Source organism: Bidens hawaiensis, unplaced genomic scaffold, assembly GCF_021521415.1.
Source record: "Bidens hawaiensis isolate Kalapana, Puna unplaced genomic scaffold, B.hawaiensis_p1.1 tig00010780_1, whole genome shotgun sequence".
In the NCBI taxonomy this organism is placed as follows: Eukaryota; Viridiplantae; Streptophyta; class Magnoliopsida; order Asterales; family Asteraceae; genus Bidens; species Bidens hawaiensis.
In genome coordinates this window covers 249,774-271,713 of record NW_027491828.1, presented here as the reverse complement: position 1 = coordinate 271,713, position 21,940 = coordinate 249,774, and the positions used below count along the sequence as shown (strand labels likewise).

The following is a 21,940-nucleotide window of genomic DNA, read 5'->3' as shown; positions in this document are numbered from 1 at the left end:
GAAACATTTATTGTTTTTATAATTGTATCTCCACAAGTAGAATATTTGGAGTAAATACGAAACACATTGTCTATAATTGAATAGTTTTTTAAAGCAGGTAATCAAGTATTAAGTTCACTTCGTGTTTGATATCTTAAGGTTAATAAAAGTTTAAAATATGTGAAGGATCACACTGTATTATGAAAATTTAAAACAAATATGAATGTCCACAACCGGGTTATTATTATTGTTAATTAAAATGTAAGTTGTTTCGATTTACTCTAAATATGATCCCTACTAGGTGCGTTAGCAAGAGGATGATCAACACCTACTCCCTCGAATTTGCATTTTTTGGTGAAGCTCCTATATTGACAAATCACCTAACGGCAGTGGCGGACCCAGGATTTTTTGACAACGGGGTCCCGTTATTTTCGGCGTTCAAATTTTTGGGTCGGTCGTTGTTTGGGTCGGGTCAGGTCAGGTCGGGTCGAGTGGAGAAACATAATAGAAAACAATATCATTATAATAAAACCCACACAATAGGATGTCATTCAAAACGATAAGAGAAAACATTACAATCATGATATGAACAAGTTACATGCTTCCATCTGCAAAATCAAAGCTTTGCCATTACGAAATAGAAAGTAAATAAATACAGGCTCCAAATATTCCTTTTGCTACTAATTTAACATGACTAAATCCATTTTAGATATTTACCGCGTTTCTCACAAAATTCCTCATACTCGTAAATAGCTAGACCATCTAAGTTATGCTTAATTAACTTATTATGTTACAACTCTATTCAACAAGAGTCTAGTGGTCAAAGCCAGTTTCGACCTGAACAAAATTAAAATTTTGAATAAAGAATCGTTTTGACCCGAGCCAAATTGAAACCCTCTTAAATGAACCGTTTTTGCACGATCTAAACCGTGCTACTCTCCTCAAACCCTAACTCCATAGCATGGCTCTTCTCTAAATCTATAATATATATATATATATATATAACAATACCCCATCTTCAAACCCTTTCCCCATTCTTTTCAATGATTCTTGAATAACTAACCTTAAAATTAAGTTTTTGACATAACAAAGTCGTAATCTAACAATAATATACAACATACAGTTACTAATCTAAGTAAATAATTGCATAAAATCAATCAATTGGATATCTTTATTTTATGGAGTAAGTGTTTAAAATTACCTGAAAGTTGTGGCAAAATCAGAAAGCAATGAAGACAGAGGAGCGCCAAAGGGATGGATGGTGGCTGAGAAGGGCCGCGGCGGCAGGTGGTGGGTTGGTGGCGGTCTTGCGGGGGCTTGAGCAGTGTTGAGGAGTTGAGGTTGAGCAACAACGTTCAGATCTGTTCTGGTTCTGGTTGATGTTATAAACTTAAAAAACCCTAATTATTTTATTGACTATTTGACTAAAAAAGAAAATAGCAAAAACATAGAAAAAACGGATTGTGGATGAGACTCGAACCTGGGACATTCCACACCCAAAACAAGGATCTTTCCCAGCAGAGCAGATCTGTAACATTGTTATGGGGTCCAAGTGATAATTTATATGGGGTCATTCAAAAATTTTCTATATCGCTTCTAAATAAATTTTAAAAAACATTGGTGTCCCGGGACCCCGACGGCTACTATGTAGGTCCGCCCCTGCCTAACGGTCTACTATCTGCTTGCAAAACGTGTTTGTCAAGTTAAGCATCAAACACGATGGTGGTACAAAGCATTTTCTTAGTCATTATATGATTCTTACGCTTCCAGAAGCAGTAAAGTGTTTAATAACAAGTATGTTTTGAATTTGAAAATGCTGAAAGAATCAAAACAAACAACTACCTATATGTCAAGAATTGGCAAAAAATCATACAAAATTTTAGTGTAACTTCAATACTCTTGACTAGTTGCTTGTTTTGCTATAAAATCCATTGCCATTATAAAAAAAATATACTCTCTATATTTATCCAAAAGAATATGTTTCAAAAGGTGATTATAATATTACTATTATAGGTAAAAACAAACACAGAATCCCAAAAGTAACAACCCCATACAAATTTAGTAAATGTCACAAGATATCAATATCATTATCATACACCACCAGAAGTCCCAAAACCCTATAAAATCAAAGATCTCCCTCACCAATCACACCTCACCTCACCTCACCTCACCTCACCTCTTAATAATTTCCATAAACCCCTAAAACCAAATCATAAACATTTATAAAAAAAAACAATATTATTTCTTTCCTTAATCTGTTATTAATAATCACACCACCCTTTGACTTTATTAGTCCATTTATTTCATTTCCATTCCTTCACAATATTATTCATTCCATCTCTCAACCCACAACCACTTCTTCAAGAAACATTCACATTTTTCATCAACATTTGCATCAAGATTCAATCTTTCTCATCTTTTCACACATCAAATCCACAAAAGATTCAAAACCCACCATTTATTCATCAAACCCTAATCATATTAGGGCTTAATTCCAGGTGGGTGTCATCCAAATAATAATCTTGATGACGTCATCATTGCATAATAATAATCACAACAGATTCAAATGGCATTTCGCAAAGCTAACATTCTGGGCCTTCATGTTCTTCGGATTAATCTTGATCTTCTTCTTCAAACCCCCCCCCCATCCGCCACGTCACCCTCCACGTCATCATCATCATCATCATCATCTTCAAACCCATCATCGGATCTTTCTCGCAGATCGTTAAAAACCCGGTCTTGGGGGGGACCCACATGGGAAAAACGGGTCAAATCATCCGCCCGGATCCGAACCCGAAATGGGTTTTCGGTGTTGGTCACCGGGGCAGCCGGGTTCGTGGGGTGCCACGTCAGCGTGACGTTGAAACGACGTGGCGATGGTGTTTTGTGTGTTGATAATTTGAACGATTATTATGAACCGTCGCTAAAGAGGTCTCGTCAAGCGCTGCTAGAAAGAAGTGGTGTGTTTATTGTCGAAGGTGACATAAACGACGACGTTTTGTTAAAAAAATTATTCGAGTTAGTAACATTTACGCACGTGGTTCATTTAGCGGCTCAAGCCGGGGTGCGGTACGCGATGGTTAACCCGGGTTCGTATATCCATAGTAATATAGCCGTGTTCGTGAGCTTACTAGAAGTCTGTAAGAACGCGAACCCGCAGCCCGCTATAGTTTGGGCCTCGTCTAGTTCGGTTTACGGGTTAAATACAAAAGTACCCTTTTCGGAAAAAGACAAAACGGACCAACCCGCGAGTTTATACGCCGCGACGAAAAAAGCGGGTGAGGAGATCGCGCATAGTTATAATCATATATACGGGTTATCGTTAACCGGGTTAAGGTTTTTCACGGTTTACGGGCCGTGGGGCCGGCCCGACATGGCGTATTTTTTTTCACTAGGGATATTTTGAACGGGAAGCCGATACCGATATTTGAAGCGGCGAATCATGGGACAGTGGCGCGGGATTTTACGTATATCAATGATATAGTTACCGGGTGTTTGGGGGCTTTGGATACCGCGGAGAAAAGTACGGGTAGTGGGGGGAAGAAGCGTGGGCCCGCAGTTACGGATTTTTAATTTGAGGAATACGTCGCCGGTCCCGGTTTCCGAACTAGTGGGGATTTTGGAGAGGTTGTTGAAAGTGAAAGCGAGGCGGATGGTGATGAACTTGCCGAGAAACGGGGATGTGCCGTTTACGCACGCGAATATTAGTTTAGCGAAACGGGAGTTTGGGTATAAGCCGAATACGGATCTCAGACCGGGTTGAAGAAGTTTGTTAGATGGTATGTGAGTTACTATGGGTCAGGTAAAAGAAGTGATACTGTTGGATTGTTGCACAAAATTTGTTTTTTTAGTTGGTTTTGAATTGCATATGATTGTTTTAGGATGTTGGTGTTTGTTAATTGTTTTTGTTGCTTACAAAGTATCATGTTATTGAGGTGAAATTGGAAGTAATTGCAGCCTTTTTTGGTAGGTTTATTGTTGTGGAATTGAGCCTATTTTGTTTGATTTGATTTTGATATTAATATTGACTTTGTGGTGGATGTTGTGGAATTTGAATAAATAGAACATAATATATATGAAATTAGTAAAGTTATAATAATAATGTGTTAATGAAATGAAAAACTTGACATTTTTGCAAAAATATAAATTTACTTTTTGTTATTAAAAAATAAATGAGTGAACTGCGGTTTTCATTCCTGTGGTTTGCCTAAATCTACTTTTTTAGACCAATAGTTTCAAATTTGCGATTTTCGTCCATGTGGTTTCATTTCACTTGCAATTAAACCCGAATTCATTAACCCCGTTAAGTCTGGTCGTTAAACCCATCAGTGTGCCCCTCATGTGAGGGGCAGTTTTGTCCTTTTTTTCTCCCCAAATACACCCCAGCCCCTCAAATGAGGGGGCTTGCGAATTAGGACTGAAGTTTATTTTGGAATAAAAAGAACGAAACTGCCCTTTACGTGGGGGGCACGCTAATGGGTATTAACGAATTCGGGTTTAGTTGCAAGTGAAACGAAACCACATGGACGAAAATCGCAAATTTGAAACTATTGAACTAAAACCGTAGATTGGACAAACCACAAGGACGACCGCTGGTTACAAAATCTATACTATATAATAAACAAAACTTTCTCATTGCCACATGTCATCACCATATTAATTTTTACAAATTTTTCCTCATCTCTCTCTCTCTCTCATATTAAATACATTTATCTTTATTATTAATAATTTTGTATTTTAAATTTTCCTTTCTCACTCTCATATTAAATACATTTTTTTTTCTTTTTATTCATTCAAACTCTTAAAAGACAAATTAACCATTGAAGTTCTCAGTGTTTATGTTAATTTAAACGATGGGTTCTTTAACCGGTTAAAGTATCAAACATGGTTCAAGAATATATCCTTATATTCTTCATATGGTATCTATCAGACACAAAATGATACGTTACAAGAAAGTATTAGTTTATTGATTTTTTAAATGACCTCAAAATATAAGGTTGTTAAGTCATAGGTTAGTTTTAAAAGCTGATGTTGAACTGATGCTGATTAAAATATTAACTAGAAAATTGGTAATTGCAATGAAATTAAGCTACATGTGAAAATACAATATGATAACCGTGCTATAGAAGCCGAAATCATATCCGAAAATAATATTGGAACTCACAATTTTAATTATTTTTTTTTAAATCTTACACCTTTAGATAAAAGTACTAATTTTAAATAATGAAATTTTCACTTAATTTTTGTTTGGAATGAAGATTAACAAAAGCGAAGGTCAATCATTGTAGATTGTTGGTTTGTTTTTTAGACAATATGTTTTAACTCATGACCAGTTATTTGTTGCATTGAAACTACTAAGTTTTGAAAAACAAGTAAAGTTACAAATAAAACTACACATTGTGTATCAAGAAATATTTAGAGATTTATAAATTTTCTATTTTCATATTGTATAGTGTGTAATTTATACCATATAATATATCTTTATATTTGTTAAACATATTTTTTTATGTCACATTTTGTTATTGTTTAAATAAATTTATTTATTCTAACCCGTGTGCTACACGGGTAGCTAACCTAGTAAATCAATATAAACGGGTAAAGGAAAGACTAAATCTTAGCACGCGACTAAATATATATTTTGTAAAACTAAATCTATATCATATTATTGTTATAGTTTTGAGGCAGTCTCCCTATTTTCTGAAATAAAGAAAAAGTTTGCACAAACCTACGCTTCCCAAACCGTACCATTATTACCATACGACTCAGATTTTACTCGGTGCATTTCTTATCGTTTGTTCCTAAAAAATTTCGAGATTTTGCTTCATACAATAGGTTTTAAAAAACACTTTACACTAAAATCTTGAAGATAAATTAATAACACCTATATATAGCTTTAATAAATCAAAACTAGTACACAAATATAAAAAATGAATCAAATCAAACTCAAATAGCACAAAACAACACCTATAATAATTCAATCTATGCCAAATTGTTATTGTTTTCCATCAAAAATCATACTTTGTCCGCCCGCTACGTAATACAAGACATAACATATCCGATAAATCATTAGAAGACGAAGACTGCAAGAAATTCCAAGACTCGAGCATAAGTCGTTTTCTCGACCCCTTGAAATGAACCACCTGTAAAATCAATATACATGTTAACTTTATAAAACATATAATAATAATAATAATAATAATAATAATAATAATAATAATAATAATAATAATAATAATAATAATAATAATAATAATAAGTTTAGTGTGTTTGTTTACCTTGACATCTAAAGGCATGCCATGAAACTGACCCGCGCCTTCGGGTGGGGTCCAGTTATAAACCGCACAAGGCAAAAAGAGGACAGACGCGCCATTAATATCTTCAAGAAACGGTTGGCGCGCGCCAAATGCCTTTGCATCAAGTGAAGTATATAACTTTACAACCGAAGCAATTGCAAGTTGATCGCCGAGCATTCGTGAAGCTTCCATGTATTTTGATCTATAAACTTTCAACACTTCCTCCAAGAAAATCTTTCCTCTGCCATTGTCGAAGAATAAAGATCATCGTCGGTCAAAGTCAAAGTCAAACATTGGTCAAAGTCAACCATACCTTAAAATCCCATCAGGGGTACCCCTGACCGCAATAAACCCTGAATTTAACGGCTGCTGTTTATTGTTACGAAAAGTGAGCGCCACGTCAAAATCTCCATATTTGCTAAATATTTCGCCCACGTCACCAACTACCGCGATGTCAGAGTCGGTGAAGATAATATTATTAATTCTTTTTCCCGGTTTTCGTAACTGCTCTTTAAGCTTTAACTCTAAAAAAGCCTGCAAAAAAATATTAAAAACTTCGTTGAGGGTATTTTGGTCTTTTATGAAATTACTCGGGATAATGCAGTGTGCTCTTACAATGTAAGACCTGATTCTTTGAAGCATCAACTTGTCTCGTGAATATTCACCTTGAACGGGAAATACCGTCACCCCATTTCTCTTTAATGGAAGGCTGGATGCCGGATCGGTGAGGATAATCGTGTCACTTTGAGGCATCATTAACTGCAAAATATAACTTAAAATTTATATAATGATATAAAAACATAATTTTTATAGCTTTAAAATATGTGTTAATATGTACCTGTATAAAATTTATGAATGTGTTCAAGATGGCCATTGACCGGTCAACCTTGTTGTATGATACTTTCCCCACATTAGTTGACTCGCTTGATGTTCCACCGACCGTTGAGTTATAAACCGTGAAGACGGTTACAAAACTAACACCGTCACCACCGTTTGAAATATTGGAGGTAGCTGATACGCAGGCCTTGTTAAGAGCCTTATTACCTGCAACAAATGGTAAATATATAAGATACAAATACATACGAGTTGTGTAAAATTACTAAAATGCCCTTGGTGATGAATAAATGAAATTAATACCTTTGCATTGTAAACGATTTGGCAAGCCTTCACCGGCAGCGGGTCCAAAAACGAGATGATTAAATTTCTTGGATTTGGTTTTGTGTGAACTAGTCGGGTCGTGATGCAACTCCAAAACTGAGGTTACAAGTCAATTATGTTGTTTATCAATAAAATATGCAAGAGCATATGAAATAAAAAAATAAAAAATATTAGTTACCTGAGAGAAGATGGGATAAAAAGAAGACGAGCATCACGAACAAAAGAAACTGTCGCCATCCAAAACACACTCTCATCCCTGACAATCCTTGTCTGTAGAAATAAAGGGTAAAAATGTCATATTATTATCCGGAAAGCTAAATATAAATGTGACTTTTATTGGACAGTTAGTTTTCGGCCTGGCAAAACGGGCAGATGGTTCAGGACAGAACGCGCCAAATTAAAAAAAAAAAGTACAATTTGGTTCATGTGAAAACGAGCCGTTTTAGATAATAAGTAATTAAAAATTGTTAAAAAATCTATTAAACTTCCAAGAATTGCTATCAAATCCCAAAGAAGCAAACTTTATACCAATTTTACTAACATCTATTAGGCCTTGTTCATGTTCGTCTGTTAAGCTTTTATTTGACAAGTGGACGGTTCACGAACACCTAACCGAACGAAATTTCTTGTTTATCTTCATCCGTTAAGGAAATGAACTTGTTCGTAAACGGTTCACAAACACAAACAACATTGTATTTGATTTGTTTAACCGATAATGGTCAATGTCAACGGTTCGGTCCTACTATCAAGTTTGTGTTGGTGTTTTTTTATAACATTCATATTCATACGTTAATTTACAAATAAATTAATCACATGATACTCATATATATTTTTGTTTTACAGTTAATCTTGCTTAAAAATATGATATGATTAGAAAAGTCATTACAAATTATAAAAACTCCTTTAACAAAATAAAGACATTAACGCACATAAATGGGCGTATACGAACGTAACTGAACACCTTATCGAACGCTCATGAAGACAACTGAACGAACATGGCCTTTGTTCGTGTTCATTCATTTAGTTAATAGAACGAAATGCCTTCTTTATGCTAGTTGATTTATTAAACGAACGAACATAAGTGAACTTCCCTTTGTTGGTTCGTTTACAACCCTAAGTATCAAACTCCAAGATTTAAAATTTGGGCTTAATAATTGGGAAAAAATGGCCAAATTTAAACATGTTCAATTTGTATAAAATCAATCCAACTTCCAAGAATTGTTATAAAAACCCAAAGAAGCAAACTTTATACCAATATTACTAAAATCTATTATTTATCAACCCTCGCCGACCCTTTGACTACCTTTACAGAAATTAATAGAGTCATTTACATGGCATATTTAAACTAAAAAATAAAGATTAGTATAGACTATAGACCCAAAGCTCAATACTTGAAATACTGTAAGTCTGCAACACATGACTTACATAAGTTGCAGAACTAACTAAAGTAAACCCGAAACACCCCGTCCCCAAATTTAGAGAAATTATACCGGTCGATTTTAATCTTTGAAAAAATAAGCTTAATTGAAGCATTATATTTTACAGTGGCATTTAAAAATTATGAAAAAATATACAACTATTCTAAAACCAATTTCTCTAAGAAACATGGTTGAAACAATGGAGTTAACATGACCTCTAATTATAATTAGCATTATGGATTTGTGATACATACCCAATACACATACATGATCAGTATATATATATAAATTCATAAAGCAAAACAAGATCTGAAAGAAATTTAAAAGCAAATCGATGGAGAAACAACAATACATACATACTTAATGAATAAATATTATATTATATTATATTATATTACCTTTGATTATGCGAAAGAATAAACTGTTGGGATTCACCACAGATCTAGGGCAATTGTGTACGATGAGAGTTGTTTAAGGTAATTGTTTGAAGTTGGTTTGGTTAATTAATCTAATCACCGACTAGAACACAAACTGAGGAGATGAAATTTATTTATGATTTAACAACGGAAGTGTTTGGTTTCTTAGAGGATTCATGTTCCATAGGAACCTAGTATTATGTTTTTTTAAGTTTTGTCCTTCAACTTTGAAACTATCATGTTCACTCCCTAAAGCTTTCTACTTGTATTCGAGATTTGTTATGTTGGTCGTTGGATAGTGGCGAGACTTGGACGAAAATGTCGGGAGAGAGTGGTAGGCTCCATCAATTTTATTAAGCAAACAACTCTTTTGGGATTAACTCACTAAAAATTCGATTGAACTAAATTCAATTTGAGTTTGTTTAAAACGAGTTCCAGAATTGGGTTTTTTTGTTAAGAGACCAGTTCCAATTCGGGTACACCCGTTCAAGTCCGGAACTGAGTTTTTTTTCACCTCTGTCTATAGCTACAATTTCTTCATAAACTCATGAACTAGTGTATAAGGGTACAAAAACAAAATCACATGTACATGAAGTTGGTTGTAAATTGTAAATATAAAAACATTTCACATACATATGCCTTTTAAAATATAAAAACAAAATGTGTTTCATTTTCATCTTCTGTGACTAAAGGTTTTGATCCAAAGTTATAAGCTTCCTATCAGGCCAAGATTCTATCCTCTCAAAATACTCAACAGGAACAACACCATCAAAACCTTCTGTTAATATCACCTTGTTGTCTGATATATAAAGCTTCATCCCCCCTACAAAACAAGTTCATTAGTCCTTGTTAACAGTAGACGACAGGGGTATATCTGTAATTTTACCTTCAAGCGCTTTTTTAACATCAAGAAAGATCAAGATATTGACATCTCTCCTCATACCTGCAGCAATAACAAGTTTAAAAATTTTATAACCAAACATTATTCTAGTTTACGGGTCGTGTAATTGTACGAGAGAAGTGAAAATTACCACTAATTACTTCACCATCAGTTGGGAGCCCACAAGCGAAATGGATGTGTAGCCTTTGCATGCGTTTGAGACCACTCTCCAAGATGGATTTTAAGTTCTTTTTGTAGGTTCCGTGAACACAAACTGAACATTAAAAAACACAAAAGATCAACACAAGATACAAGACTCCGAGAATCTGTAATGTGTTAATTAACGTTTTATTACCAGGGAATTCTTCAGCTGAAAGGATCGGTTTAAGTAAACTTTCTGTTTCAACCAACTGCCAACCAAACCCAATATATCTTACAACAAACTACACAAAAAGATCCTAATTTTTAAAGGCGTAAAAAAATTATACTCCCTCCGTCCCATTAAAAGTGTCCATGTTTCCTTTTTTGTTTGTCCCATTACAAGTGTCCACTTTCAAAATTTATTAGTCAATTTCCAAATTTACCCTTAAAACACACACAACTAACATTAATAAACAATATTGATGGACCCACTTTCCAAGGGCATTATTGTCATTTGGTAAGCACAAAAAGTAATCATTCAATCTACCTTCAACTTTGTGTTTTCCAAACCATGACACTTGGGTGTTTGGCCTAGCTATTTTAGCAAAGCTTATAGCTTTTTTAGCTTTTTTAGTTACAAAATAAGCCCAAAAGGCCACGCGCCAGCGTAGGTTGGGCACACCTCATAATTTGCCCGATGATGGGAACCTTGTAATACATCCACTTTTAGTTGATATGTTTTTGCAGGTTCGGCTACGAGTCGCACAAGCACCTATTACATTATTATTATTATCTGGCCGTTTGTGCCTCCATTATTATTTTGAAGACAAGCCGGGATAGTCATCCTGCGTAGAAGAGGCCCTTGTGGGCCAGTCATTATCATCATATTATAGCTTATAAGCCGCAACTCGCGCATGCTTCATTATTTTATAGCTGGTAAGTCGCCTCGCGCGCAAGCTTCATTATTTTTATAGCTCGTAAGCTGCCTCGCGCGCAAGTTGCGTTACATTATTATCGAGATGCGCACTCTATCTTTTATCAGGCCCCGCGCCACTATTGTTATGATGCGTGCTATATCTTATTCATGCCAGTGCACCTTTATTATCATAAGGATCACAACATGTCACCATCATTGAGAAAACCTCTCAAAACTCAAAGACAATAAAGACAAGGCCGAAGAAAGGGGAAAAAACCGCCTCATATCCTAACACACCTTATGAAGTCCAGAGCTCCACCTAAACGCTTGCACGCCTAGGAGCAACACTGGACTTGGGGGGCTTGTAGGGGTATGGTACTAAACCCGGCTTACGACCTTAATTTATTATGTTTGGCTTGTTTTATTATATGAGCTAATACAATATTATTGGGCTGAGGGGGTTTTGTGGAGGTAACCCTAACTGGGCTAGGCCCATTAGGGTACCATGATGGTGGCCATGAGGCTCCCTATATAAGGAGGTCTCCACCTCCTTATTAGGGGTTGGTTGTTCTCAATAAGAGCCACCACCATAACCATTTTTGTGTCTGTAAACAAGAGATCCTTGAGATTTCTTAGCAGTCACCTCCACACCCCCAAAAACCATTGCAGATCTTAAGCTACCGGAGAAGAAGATCGAGTCGTGGTTCGTTCATCTCGAAGACCGGGGAACATCGTCATGGATCAGGTCAGATTCATTTCATGTTTCTACATATAGAAATACCCTTTTCTGGATGTTTCAAGTTTCGAATATATTCGCTAGGTTTAGTTTATCCGCCACCTTTACACTTCAAAATTAATCAAAATATTACGGGTAAAAGCAAACCCACTTTTATTACTTATGAACACACGTCAAGTGCATATTTATTATCATTAAAGATTCACTTTAATTGTGTATTTATTTATTATAGCCAATAATTTATATATTATTTGATATCAAACATCTTAATAGTTCGTTATTTACACCAAACGGCGTTACGAGATCATCATCTCTCTTGATTCTTTTAACTAAAAACGAAACCCTATTGTATCAATCTTTATATTTACATATATATTACATACCCACTTTATACGGGAATACCATTCTTATATATTTCAAGTTCTGAATATTTTTGTTAAACTGAAATTTTTCTGCTACCTTCACACTTAAACAAAATCACTTAAAACAAAATTAATCAAAACATCGTGCGTGAAAGCAAACATGTGTTTTTATTGCTCATGAATACACATCAAGTGCATATTTATTATCATTAAAACTTCAATTTTATACTGTATTTTTAGCCAATAATTTATATATCAAACATTTTAATACTTTAGATGGGTAGGGAAGTTCGTGGTTCGATTTGAATTGGTTTATGCTAAAACTGAATCAAAAATCGAAACTTCAGTTTTGAAAACCTTGAAGACCATTTGTTTCGGTTTTCCCACCTGAACTCGAAAATTTTAGGCCCAAACAGAATTCTGGCTCAAAATCACGAGAATTTTGGCCTAAATCACATATCAAACTGATTGATTATTATATATTTGAACTATAATGTTTGGGGTTACACATTTATTATTTTTCTATAAATTACTTGAAAATATACATACATTCTATTCATTTCGATTTTTCGGTTTCTTTTACGCGCAAAACCTTGCAAAAGCATATAAACAACCGTTTATTTTTTTAAGTTAAGTTTTTCGGCCTGGTCACTAGGGGTGCAAACGAGTCGAGCCAAGCCCGAGCTCGACTAGGCTCGAGCTCGATTTGTTTAACTTACACAGAGCTCGACCTTAGCTCATTTCGAGCTCTATTTTCAAAGCTCGAGCTCGGCTCATTTGCTATTTATCAATTATTTTTATATATAACTATAACTACATTTATATATTAATTTATAATTATCAAATATATATTTTGCAAAATTTAAATGACATGCTCGTTTAGGCTCGTGAGCCGGCTCGAGCTCGATTAAGCTTGACTCAATCAAGCTTTTTAGCAAGTCGATCTCAAATAGCTCAGCTCGTTTGCACCCCTGGTCATCATAGAAGTGCACAAACCGGGTAGGAATCGGTTATGAGTATAGTCAGCAAAAGCCAAAACCAAGTTAGGTATGAACATGTTTCGGGTATAGTAAGATATTTGATTGGGTTTTGAACTTTTGATTAGGTTTTCGGGTAGGGTCGGTCCAGGTTTTAATCAGGTAAAGATAAAACTGATTTTGACAGGTCGGGTCAGATACACCAGGTAGGATCCGGATGTTGGAACTTGATAGTGTGTTCGTTTTGGGATCGGGGTTTTCGGTTACAAGCCCAATTAATATTGTTGCCAGCCCAAACCAAACCAAACCAAACCGTACTCATTTCCGTTCAATCAGTAACCAGCAGCAGACTACTATTTCTGAACCTTCATCTTCATCCACACCAAATCTGTTCTGCAAATGGAACCGATTATATCAATTGCCGTAGCTGCATCAATCATCATCGGTGCTCTGATCGCTTTTATCGCGTTTGGCGGTTACTTTCGCAAGCGTAAATCGGAAGTCGTTTCGATCGCCGTCCCAAATCCGTCGAATCAGAAGGGTTTGAAGAGTAATCAGCAGACGAAGAAGTCTCGGGCTAAAACTCATCATCATTCACATGCTGATAAGGTATAATAATTATAATAATGATTTAATTAACCTTTGGATGCGTGTTTGTTAGGTTATGTGAATATGAGATGATTGAATTGTGTTATTTGAAGTTGAATTTGAAATTATTTGTTGAAATCTGACCTAATTTGAGATGTATGATCATAAGCTGAATGTGCATGCTGAATTTATTGTGATGGATGAACGTATAATCGATTTATGAATTTGATATGAATGAATCGTGTTATTTGAAGTTGATTTTGAAATTATTTGTTCGAGTCTGACCAAATTTGAGATATATGATCATAAACTGAATGTTTATACACTGTTACAGGAGATTTTTTGTTCAATTATACAGACATGCAGTTGTGTTTATTGTTTTATTTGAATTTGAGAATTGAGATGAATGAATCATGTTATTTGAAGCTGAATTAATTTGAAAATATTCATTAAATCGGACCTAATTTGAGAAATATGATGCATGCTAAATTTATTGTAATGGATGAGTATATAATCGGTTTATGAGTTTGAGATGAACGAATCATGTTATTGGAAGTGGAGTATGAAATTGTTCAAGTTTGATATAATTTGAGAAATATGATTATAAACTGAATGTGCATACTGAAAATATTGTAATGGATGGATATTTAACTGATTTATGTATTTGAGATGAATGAATCATGTTATTTGAAGTTGAATATGATTATAGATGGAATGTTCAGGCTGAATAAGGGATGTGTATATAACCGATTTAAGTTTAATTTCTAGCGTTCATGCACGGTTTTCTGTTACGTGCGATTTTTTGTTCATTTATAGACATGCAGGTGTGAAATTTAAGATAGAAGAGAGGGAATGCAATTTATTTTCATTGCTTGATCTGATACATTGGTAGGGTTTGTTATTATTTTCTTTTCAGTAGATAGCTAGATCTGTTTTTAGTTGAATTTACTAGAAAGATGAGTAAGAGAGTTGTAGGTTGTTCATGGTGCTAGACGCTAGCTCATATCATACTGAAGTTATGAAGCATAAATCTGATCTCAAAGTCAAAGTGTACAACTTCTGTTCTGAGGCTAAGGTTTTGTAATTTGTACACATATTGTAAGAGAGCATAATACTTTTTAAAAGAGAGGATTCTATTCATTGTTGAAAGAATAATTAGAGCATCCGCAACGCTAGGGTTGAATTGCCCGTCCGGATGAGGTGGCCGCCAGGTGGAGGAAGGAAGTGAGCGAGAGAGAAGAGAGAGAGAGAGAGAGTGAAGGAAGTCCAGCAGAACGAACGTGAAGTGGACGAGGCTGTGAGGAGGGGAAGGAGAGAGAAAATGAGGGAGGGAGAGGAGGGAAAGGAGGAGAGAGAGAGAGAGAGAGAGAGAGTGCTGCTGTTGCTGAAGTGGCCGCCCGGTTTGTCCGGCGCGCTGCTGACGCTCTTCGTGAAATCAAGTCTTGTTTTGCAAACATTTGTTGAAATGTTAAACTACCGATCTAAATGTTAGTTTGATATCACGTATTGTAAACTATGATAATGATTTGAATGAGCCAGCATATGCGTACAGAGTAATTGAATATTGTATCAACTTTAAGCTTTATGGTCGAATATCCACATGTGTGCTAATAGCCTAATATGGTGCATTTAACGCGGATACATTTATGGGGTTTATAGAAATTATTTTAATAACTGATGCAAACGAAAACCATTTATATCTTTCCCAACAAGCTACAGTACTGATTGATTTCCTATGGTTTCTAAACTTGTAACTGTTTGTGTGCTACAAATTTTTTATGAACTGCAATTGGCGACAACTTTGTTTTGCTAAGGCTTAATGCTAGAGTTGTATACGGTACCGTTTCTCAATAGACTTACATGTAAATAGATTTGTGAAAATCTACAAGGATATAGAGTTGTGAAATAAATTAATGTATTTGCGTAGAAGGGTAAATTGACCAGGTGTTGAGTTATATTATATGCACTACTTTGATACTTCATAGAAGGTAACCTTCTGAGATAAAGTTATAATGCTGAATCACATTGTCAACCTTACGTTTATTGTTCATGTGTTTATCTATCTTTTTGCTAGCAAGCCCATCCGGGATGCACGTATCACAGATGCTGTTAATGTTGTTTTTTTGTATATTCGTGCCTAGACAATTTTGCAAGATTATTTGTTTATTCATATTTGCCAGCTCATACCACTAATGGTTGTGGATGTAGGATTTGAACAAGCGCCATCACCCATTAGACTTAAATACTCTAAAAGGTCACGGGGACTCCGTCAATGGCCTATGCTTCTCATCCGATGGACATAGTTTGGCTACTGGTAATTATTGTTATTATTATTTGAATCTTATAGTTTAGCTCCCAAGAATCATCACAAATTTTTCACCTGAATCAGTGCATTAAATGTTCTAAGTTACTTGTTTAGTATGTTATAGAAGAAACTATATAATATATGTTAAGAGTTGACCTCTTGTTGCTTGCGTTTGCAGCTTGTGATGATGGTGTAGTTAGGGTATTCAAGCTGGATGACGCTTCAAGCAAAAGCTTCAAGTAAGAGTTCATAATCTTTTTTGTTCCGCACATCTTATATAAATTTTCACTTATTATGTTAGCTCATATAACTATGCTGTCTTGATGTAGGTTTATGAGAATCAACCTGCCAGCTGGAGGTCATCCAACTGCAGTTGCCTTTGTTGATGACGCGTCTTCAGTTGTTGTGGCTTCTCAAAGTCTCACTGGAGCTAATCTATACATGTATGGAGAAGATAATCCAAAAGGTGGTGAGAACAGGCAGCATTTTAAGCCTGAACTTAAGTGGGAGCAACATAATGTTCATGAGAAAAAGTATATTCTCACTTTATCTGGAACTAAAGCTACCTATGGTGCTGCTGATGGAAGTACCATAATTGCATCAAGTTCAGAGGGTATATTCTCTCTGTTTTTTTTACCATAGCTGTTTAGTATGTTATTTTTTCTCTCAAGTGAAACAGTAACATTTGTTATTGAACTCTTTATTTGTAATTCTTCATAGGAACTGATATTAAGTTGTGGCATGGAAAGTCTGGAAAGATGTTGGGATTTGTCGACACAAATCAGCTCAAGAACAATATGGCTACCGTATCTTTAAATGGTCGGTTTATAGCTGCAGCCGCTTTCACTGCTGATGTCAAGGTGACATGTTTGAATGACTTAACTTATTTTACAGATAATGTGTTATAAGTTTGCTTGTGGAATTATGCATATAGTTTCCTCTTGGAAAGGCTTTACTTTTAGTCTTAAGATTGTGATTTCTAAATTATCGCATATCTCTTTTACTTACATGAGCTTCTTGACTTAAATATTTTCTTATTTGGAAAGTTTAATTTCGGTCTATACATATATCTAGTTTTCCATCTTGGTTTTTCTTTCTAGTTTTTGTGTATCCTTTTGAAGTGTTTATTGGACCTTAATTTAATACAAGACTGCATCTTAGTGTGTACATTGTTAATGGCATGTCTAATGCTGTATTGATTACTTTTTTTAACAGGTCTGGGAGATAGTGTATTCGAAGGATAGTTCAGTTAAAGAGGTTACGAAAGTTATGCAGCTGAAAGGCCATAAGGTCATCTAGTCTCTCTTTCTCTCTCTCACAAACACACACACAAGTTTATTTGAAAGGTTTTTCATGTGGTGTAGTTTCTTTGCTGGTCTTGATTTTTTGATTTGGGAAATGTGCAGAGTGCTGTTACATGGCTATCGTTTACGCCCGACTCGGAAAGGATCATTACTGCTTCAAAGGATGGCTCGATAAGAGTGTGGAACATTAATGGTATGTATATTTATCTCATAAATTTCTCTACAAGTATATAACATTATGACTAGTTCTTCTCATACAAGTGTATAACATGATTTAGCATTATATGATGAGTTGATATATAGTAAATTAGTAATATGTCATAATTGTTATTATTGTGAAACCTCTCTTCTAACATGTCTGAATTGTTAATATTGAAGTTCGGTATCATCTTGATGAGGACCCGAAGACTTTGAAGGTGTTTCCCATTCCCCTTCATGATTCAAATGGCACTACATTGCACTATGATCGTCTCAGTGTATCACCCGATGGAAAGATTTTGGCTGTAACCCATGGCCCGCTACTACAATGGCTGTCTGTTGAAACCGGGGAAGTATTAGATACAGCTGATAAAGCACATGACGGTATTTTCAATTCCCTTCTAATTACCATGTTTAGTAACTTCTTTCGGTTTTGACTAATTTTTATTTGGATGTTATGTGTGTGTATGCAGGTGATATCACCGACATCGCGTGGGCACCTAAGCCTATACCCGTAGGTTAGTATTATAAGTTTATAAATTATAACCTTTGGCTTTGCTTTGAAAATAACGGCCATGTGTTCTAACTGAGTCCTATATATTCTCACAGGTGACAAACGTGTGACTGTATTAGCTTCGTCAAGTGTTGACAAGAAAGTGAAACTGTGGGCGAGTCCCACACTCTGATGACCTGAAAGCACTCTGCAAAGGCACAATCCTTTTACTGACCGACAACCATGAAAGCTTATTTATAAAGTTATGTTTCTTGTTTTCGGCTTTCGGAAGATTAAAGGATCCTGCACTAAAAACCGCATGTGTTTCAACATGAGTTGTGAGTGGTCTGGAGTTGTAACTCCCTCATGGAACATGCGTAAAATAGGTGGGTGGGTGAGTTTGTTAAAAACGAAAAACATAGAGAAACTCGGCTTTTCTTATGGGTACTATGGCTTTTGCTGTTATCATGAGATATTTCGTGTTCTTCGCTCCATCTTAAAACCGGTGTCATAGACTTTGGTTAAAATAGTAATCAGTTTTAACATTTTGAACCTTATTTGCCTTTCTTTCTCTTTGTTAAAATAGCTTTGTATCAAACTGTTAAGTAAGGCTGTGGGTAGTGGGGCGCGGACGGCCGCCGTGGACTGGACCGGTCCACGGGGCTTGAACGAGTCTTTGGGCATGGGGTGGATCAATCAAGCCCCACTACACCCTCTGGGGCTTGATCACGTCCCACGTAAGCGCCTACGTGGCGTAAATATTTTGGATCAAGTCTCAATACCCTTAGCCTAAGCAAGCACTAGTCAAAACTGGTTGAATAAGGTTAAGGTGACTTGTTAAAAACTTTATCTGTTTGTATACTTGATTTATGTATCAAGTATAGTTATAAAAATGACTTCTAAGTAAACTACAGCATAAGCCAAACCACCATAACATTAAAATCCTTGCTAATCTCAAACATCAAAAAATTTCCCACTCTGAAACAAAATCAGTTAATAAATAAACATAGTTATAGAAGAACAGTCGATAAGATATAGTTAATCTTCATTCAACGACACATTCATATCCGTAACAGCTCGTCTCCAATCTTAGTGTTCTTGAGTGAGTTGGACCTAGAGTGCCAAATCAATATGAACACTTGACATTTCGTCATCAGATTAATTCACTCGGGTATTGGGGGTTCCAAACGCTATTAATATATATATTTTGTATAATAAATATTAAAAGGAAAAAGGAACCTTTTTTAAAGAAACAGAGATGGTACACGAAACAGACTGCACAAAAAGAAAAAAGTGGAGAGAGACAGAAAATGTTGTCAGATCGTGTTCAAGGTCCTTTTGACCATATTTTTGTCTCATTATCTTCACTCACTACCCTTGTATTTCAGTTAGGTTACGAGATTGCCACTCCTATTCTCAGTCTTAGAAAATAGAATTTTGATTAGTCGGTAGAAACACGCTTTTATATATTTTAGTGAGTATTCGTTTGACGGACTTAGAGACACTAGGTTTGTTGTTAGACAGACCGTGTTGAAAGCGTAATTAGAAAAAAAAATTATTAAACATGAGAAAATATGTGTCGAGAATCATCACATTCATTCCTTTTTCCTTTGATACATTTGAGTCCATTGAACCCAAAGCCATTTCGTTTTTTAAAAGAGTTCAGTGGGTCGTGCACAATAACTTATAAACGCTAAAGAACTATAACTTTGTTTTCTGTAAGATCAGGTTTGCCGATCAAAAGGTTGAATAATGTTTAGAGAATCAACATATTTTTCTTCCATTTGCTTTTGATACATTTGGTTTTCTGGCTACAGGGAGTGTGAACTTTTTTTAATAGGATTCAGCATGACGTACACCGAACTTTTCGACTCCTAAGTCCCAAAGATTTGTTTTTACTATGATTGGCGTTGCTATTCAAAAAAGGGTTGCGACGCAATTTGTTGTCTATTTGTCTGCCATTTTATTATAATCGTTTTATGTTATTAACTACCTTAATATTTTATACAATACCTTTATCCTGTATAAAAAAATAAAAATAATAAATTGAATATTTTGTTTGATATAAATACAAACCTGAACAACAATAAAGCAAACACAACCATAAAGACTTACCTTGTTCCATCTCTTTCAGACCTCAACAACCATAATATCTCCTATTAATATTATAGTTCATATTTTCCGGCAAAAATCATCACTTAACCTTGACTTCACCTTGAAATGTTGCAGGTAGCCTTCATTCTTTCAAATCTTTATATACAACTTGATTTTTGTTCTTTAATTAACTTGGTCGGTTTTTTAAACAGAAGGATATTATTAGAAATGGTCAGATCGGCTGGTTTTAGTTTAAAAATGGGTGGTCCAACAATTTTTTCTAAAAGATCTGTCGGATCGACCATCTTGCTTACACATTAGGGTGCAAACGAGTCGAACCGAGTACGAGCTCGAGCTTAATCGTTTAATAAGCGAGCCCGAGCTTTACTTATCGAGCTCGAGCCGGCTCACGAGCTGAGCTGTCATTTATATAATTTTTTGATATATATATATTTAATAATTATTAATTAATATATATTTAATGTTTTTAAAAAAATAATAAAATAATATATATTATTTTATACGTAAAATTATAATTGAATTTTTTTTCATAAAAGTAACTATAAATGTATAAAAAGTAATAAATAAATCGTCAGCTCGTGCTTTAAAATCTACTCATGAGCCGAGCTCGAGCTTTGGAAATAGAGCTCCAAACAAGCCGAACTCTAGCTCCATGTAAGTTAAACGAGCCTAGCTCGGGCATAGTCAAGCTTGGGCTTGGTTCGGCTCGTTTGCATCCCTATTACACATGGCTACGGATGACAATGAAACCCGAACCCGATGAGAAACCCGAAATATTTGGGACGGGTAATATCCGTCTCATTAGGGTATGAGACGAGTTTGGTATTCGTTATAAAAATTCTCGCGGGTTTGGGACAGTTATGAGATTATTAATAAACCCGATAATATTGACCAATTTACATGAGTAACCCGATATAGTTTTCTTTTCCTATTTATTATATACATAAAAATTGGGTTCAAATTACTTTCTTAAATTCACTCCACTTACAAAACCTTCATATCAGTTTGTCATTTCTGTTTGCTATGTATCTATCTCCTAAATTCATAATCAATTCAGAGTATATATTTTTGGTGTTTAACTAGATAGTAAATGATTTTTGGTCTGAGTTGTGAAAATATATATATCTTTTTCTCCAGCTTATAACACAAACAATGTACTCATTTTATTAAATGTATTATAATATCTTTTTGTGAGAGTATTCTTCATATCCATAGTTAATTCATAACCTATAAAAAACCATAAAGACATGTATAAAGAAATTTTGAAACTGAATGTTGTTTCTTAACCCGTATTGTCTTCAATTTTGCTTAGGTATTATTTACTTTTAATCATTTGTAGTCATCTAATTGATTAGTAGTTACCCAATGTGATTAATCAATTATAATTTGTCAAAATCTGATAGATACCTTATGGGTTTTGAGCCAGTATGCTCGACGGGTATTTTTAATAAATTAATGGGTATACCTGAAACCCACGGGTAATTACATGATAGAAACTCAGTGGGTTTTAGGACGGGTTTGGGACAAGGTTTCATAATCGGGTATAGGTTTGCAATTACCTAAGCCGTCCCAAACTCGACCCATTGCCATCCCTACGACATGTCATGGTTTTATTGGGCGATGAAAACAGCCAGGTGTGATAACTATTAACTAACACGTCG

The 21,940-nt window shown here is 35.1% G+C and overlaps 3 protein-coding genes, 1 long non-coding RNA gene and 1 pseudogene across 4 annotated transcripts; 3 read left to right on the top strand and 2 right to left on the bottom strand.

Annotated features, from left to right (window-relative positions):
• Positions 1 to 2,252: 2,252 nt before the first annotated feature.
• On the top strand, positions 2,253 to 3,840 carry LOC143536286 (UDP-glucuronate 4-epimerase 2 pseudogene; annotated as a pseudogene).
• Positions 3,841 to 5,839: 1,999 nt separating this feature from the next.
• On the bottom strand, positions 5,840 to 7,693 carry LOC143536295 (uncharacterized). Its single transcript, XM_077030324.1, has 7 exons — positions 7,614 to 7,693; positions 7,410 to 7,531; positions 7,111 to 7,316; positions 6,888 to 7,031; positions 6,586 to 6,806; positions 6,255 to 6,513; positions 5,840 to 6,119 (listed from the first exon to the last, which is right to left on the bottom strand). Exons 1-7 carry the CDS (start codon positions 7,682 to 7,684, stop codon positions 5,985 to 5,987), a joined length of 1,158 nt encoding a protein of 385 aa, XP_076886439.1. The 5' UTR covers positions 7,685 to 7,693; the 3' UTR covers positions 5,840 to 5,984.
• On the top strand, positions 7,338 to 7,842 carry LOC143536296 (uncharacterized). The gene is made up of 2 exons (XR_013135866.1): positions 7,338 to 7,531; positions 7,614 to 7,842. It is a non-coding gene; the product is annotated as an uncharacterized LOC143536296 (long non-coding RNA).
• A 2,074-nt stretch (positions 7,843 to 9,916) lies between these two features.
• Positions 9,917 to 12,342, bottom strand: LOC143536285 (uncharacterized). Its single transcript, XM_077030317.1, has 5 exons — positions 12,325 to 12,342; positions 10,500 to 10,587; positions 10,296 to 10,418; positions 10,151 to 10,207; positions 9,917 to 10,087 (listed from the first exon to the last, which is right to left on the bottom strand). The coding sequence occupies exons 1-5, from the start codon at positions 12,340 to 12,342 to the stop codon at positions 9,951 to 9,953; spliced, it is 423 nt and encodes a 140-aa protein (XP_076886432.1). The 3' UTR covers positions 9,917 to 9,950.
• A 1,276-nt stretch (positions 12,343 to 13,618) lies between these two features.
• On the top strand, positions 13,619 to 18,675 carry LOC143536327 (uncharacterized). Its single transcript, XM_077030346.1, has 10 exons — positions 13,619 to 13,885; positions 16,073 to 16,178; positions 16,348 to 16,408; positions 16,499 to 16,782; positions 16,890 to 17,029; positions 17,385 to 17,459; positions 17,576 to 17,666; positions 17,852 to 18,055; positions 18,145 to 18,189; positions 18,281 to 18,675. The coding sequence occupies exons 1-10, from the start codon at positions 13,676 to 13,678 to the stop codon at positions 18,355 to 18,357; spliced, it is 1,293 nt and encodes a 430-aa protein (XP_076886461.1). The 5' UTR covers positions 13,619 to 13,675; the 3' UTR covers positions 18,358 to 18,675.
• Positions 18,676 to 21,940: the final 3,265 nt, after the last annotated feature.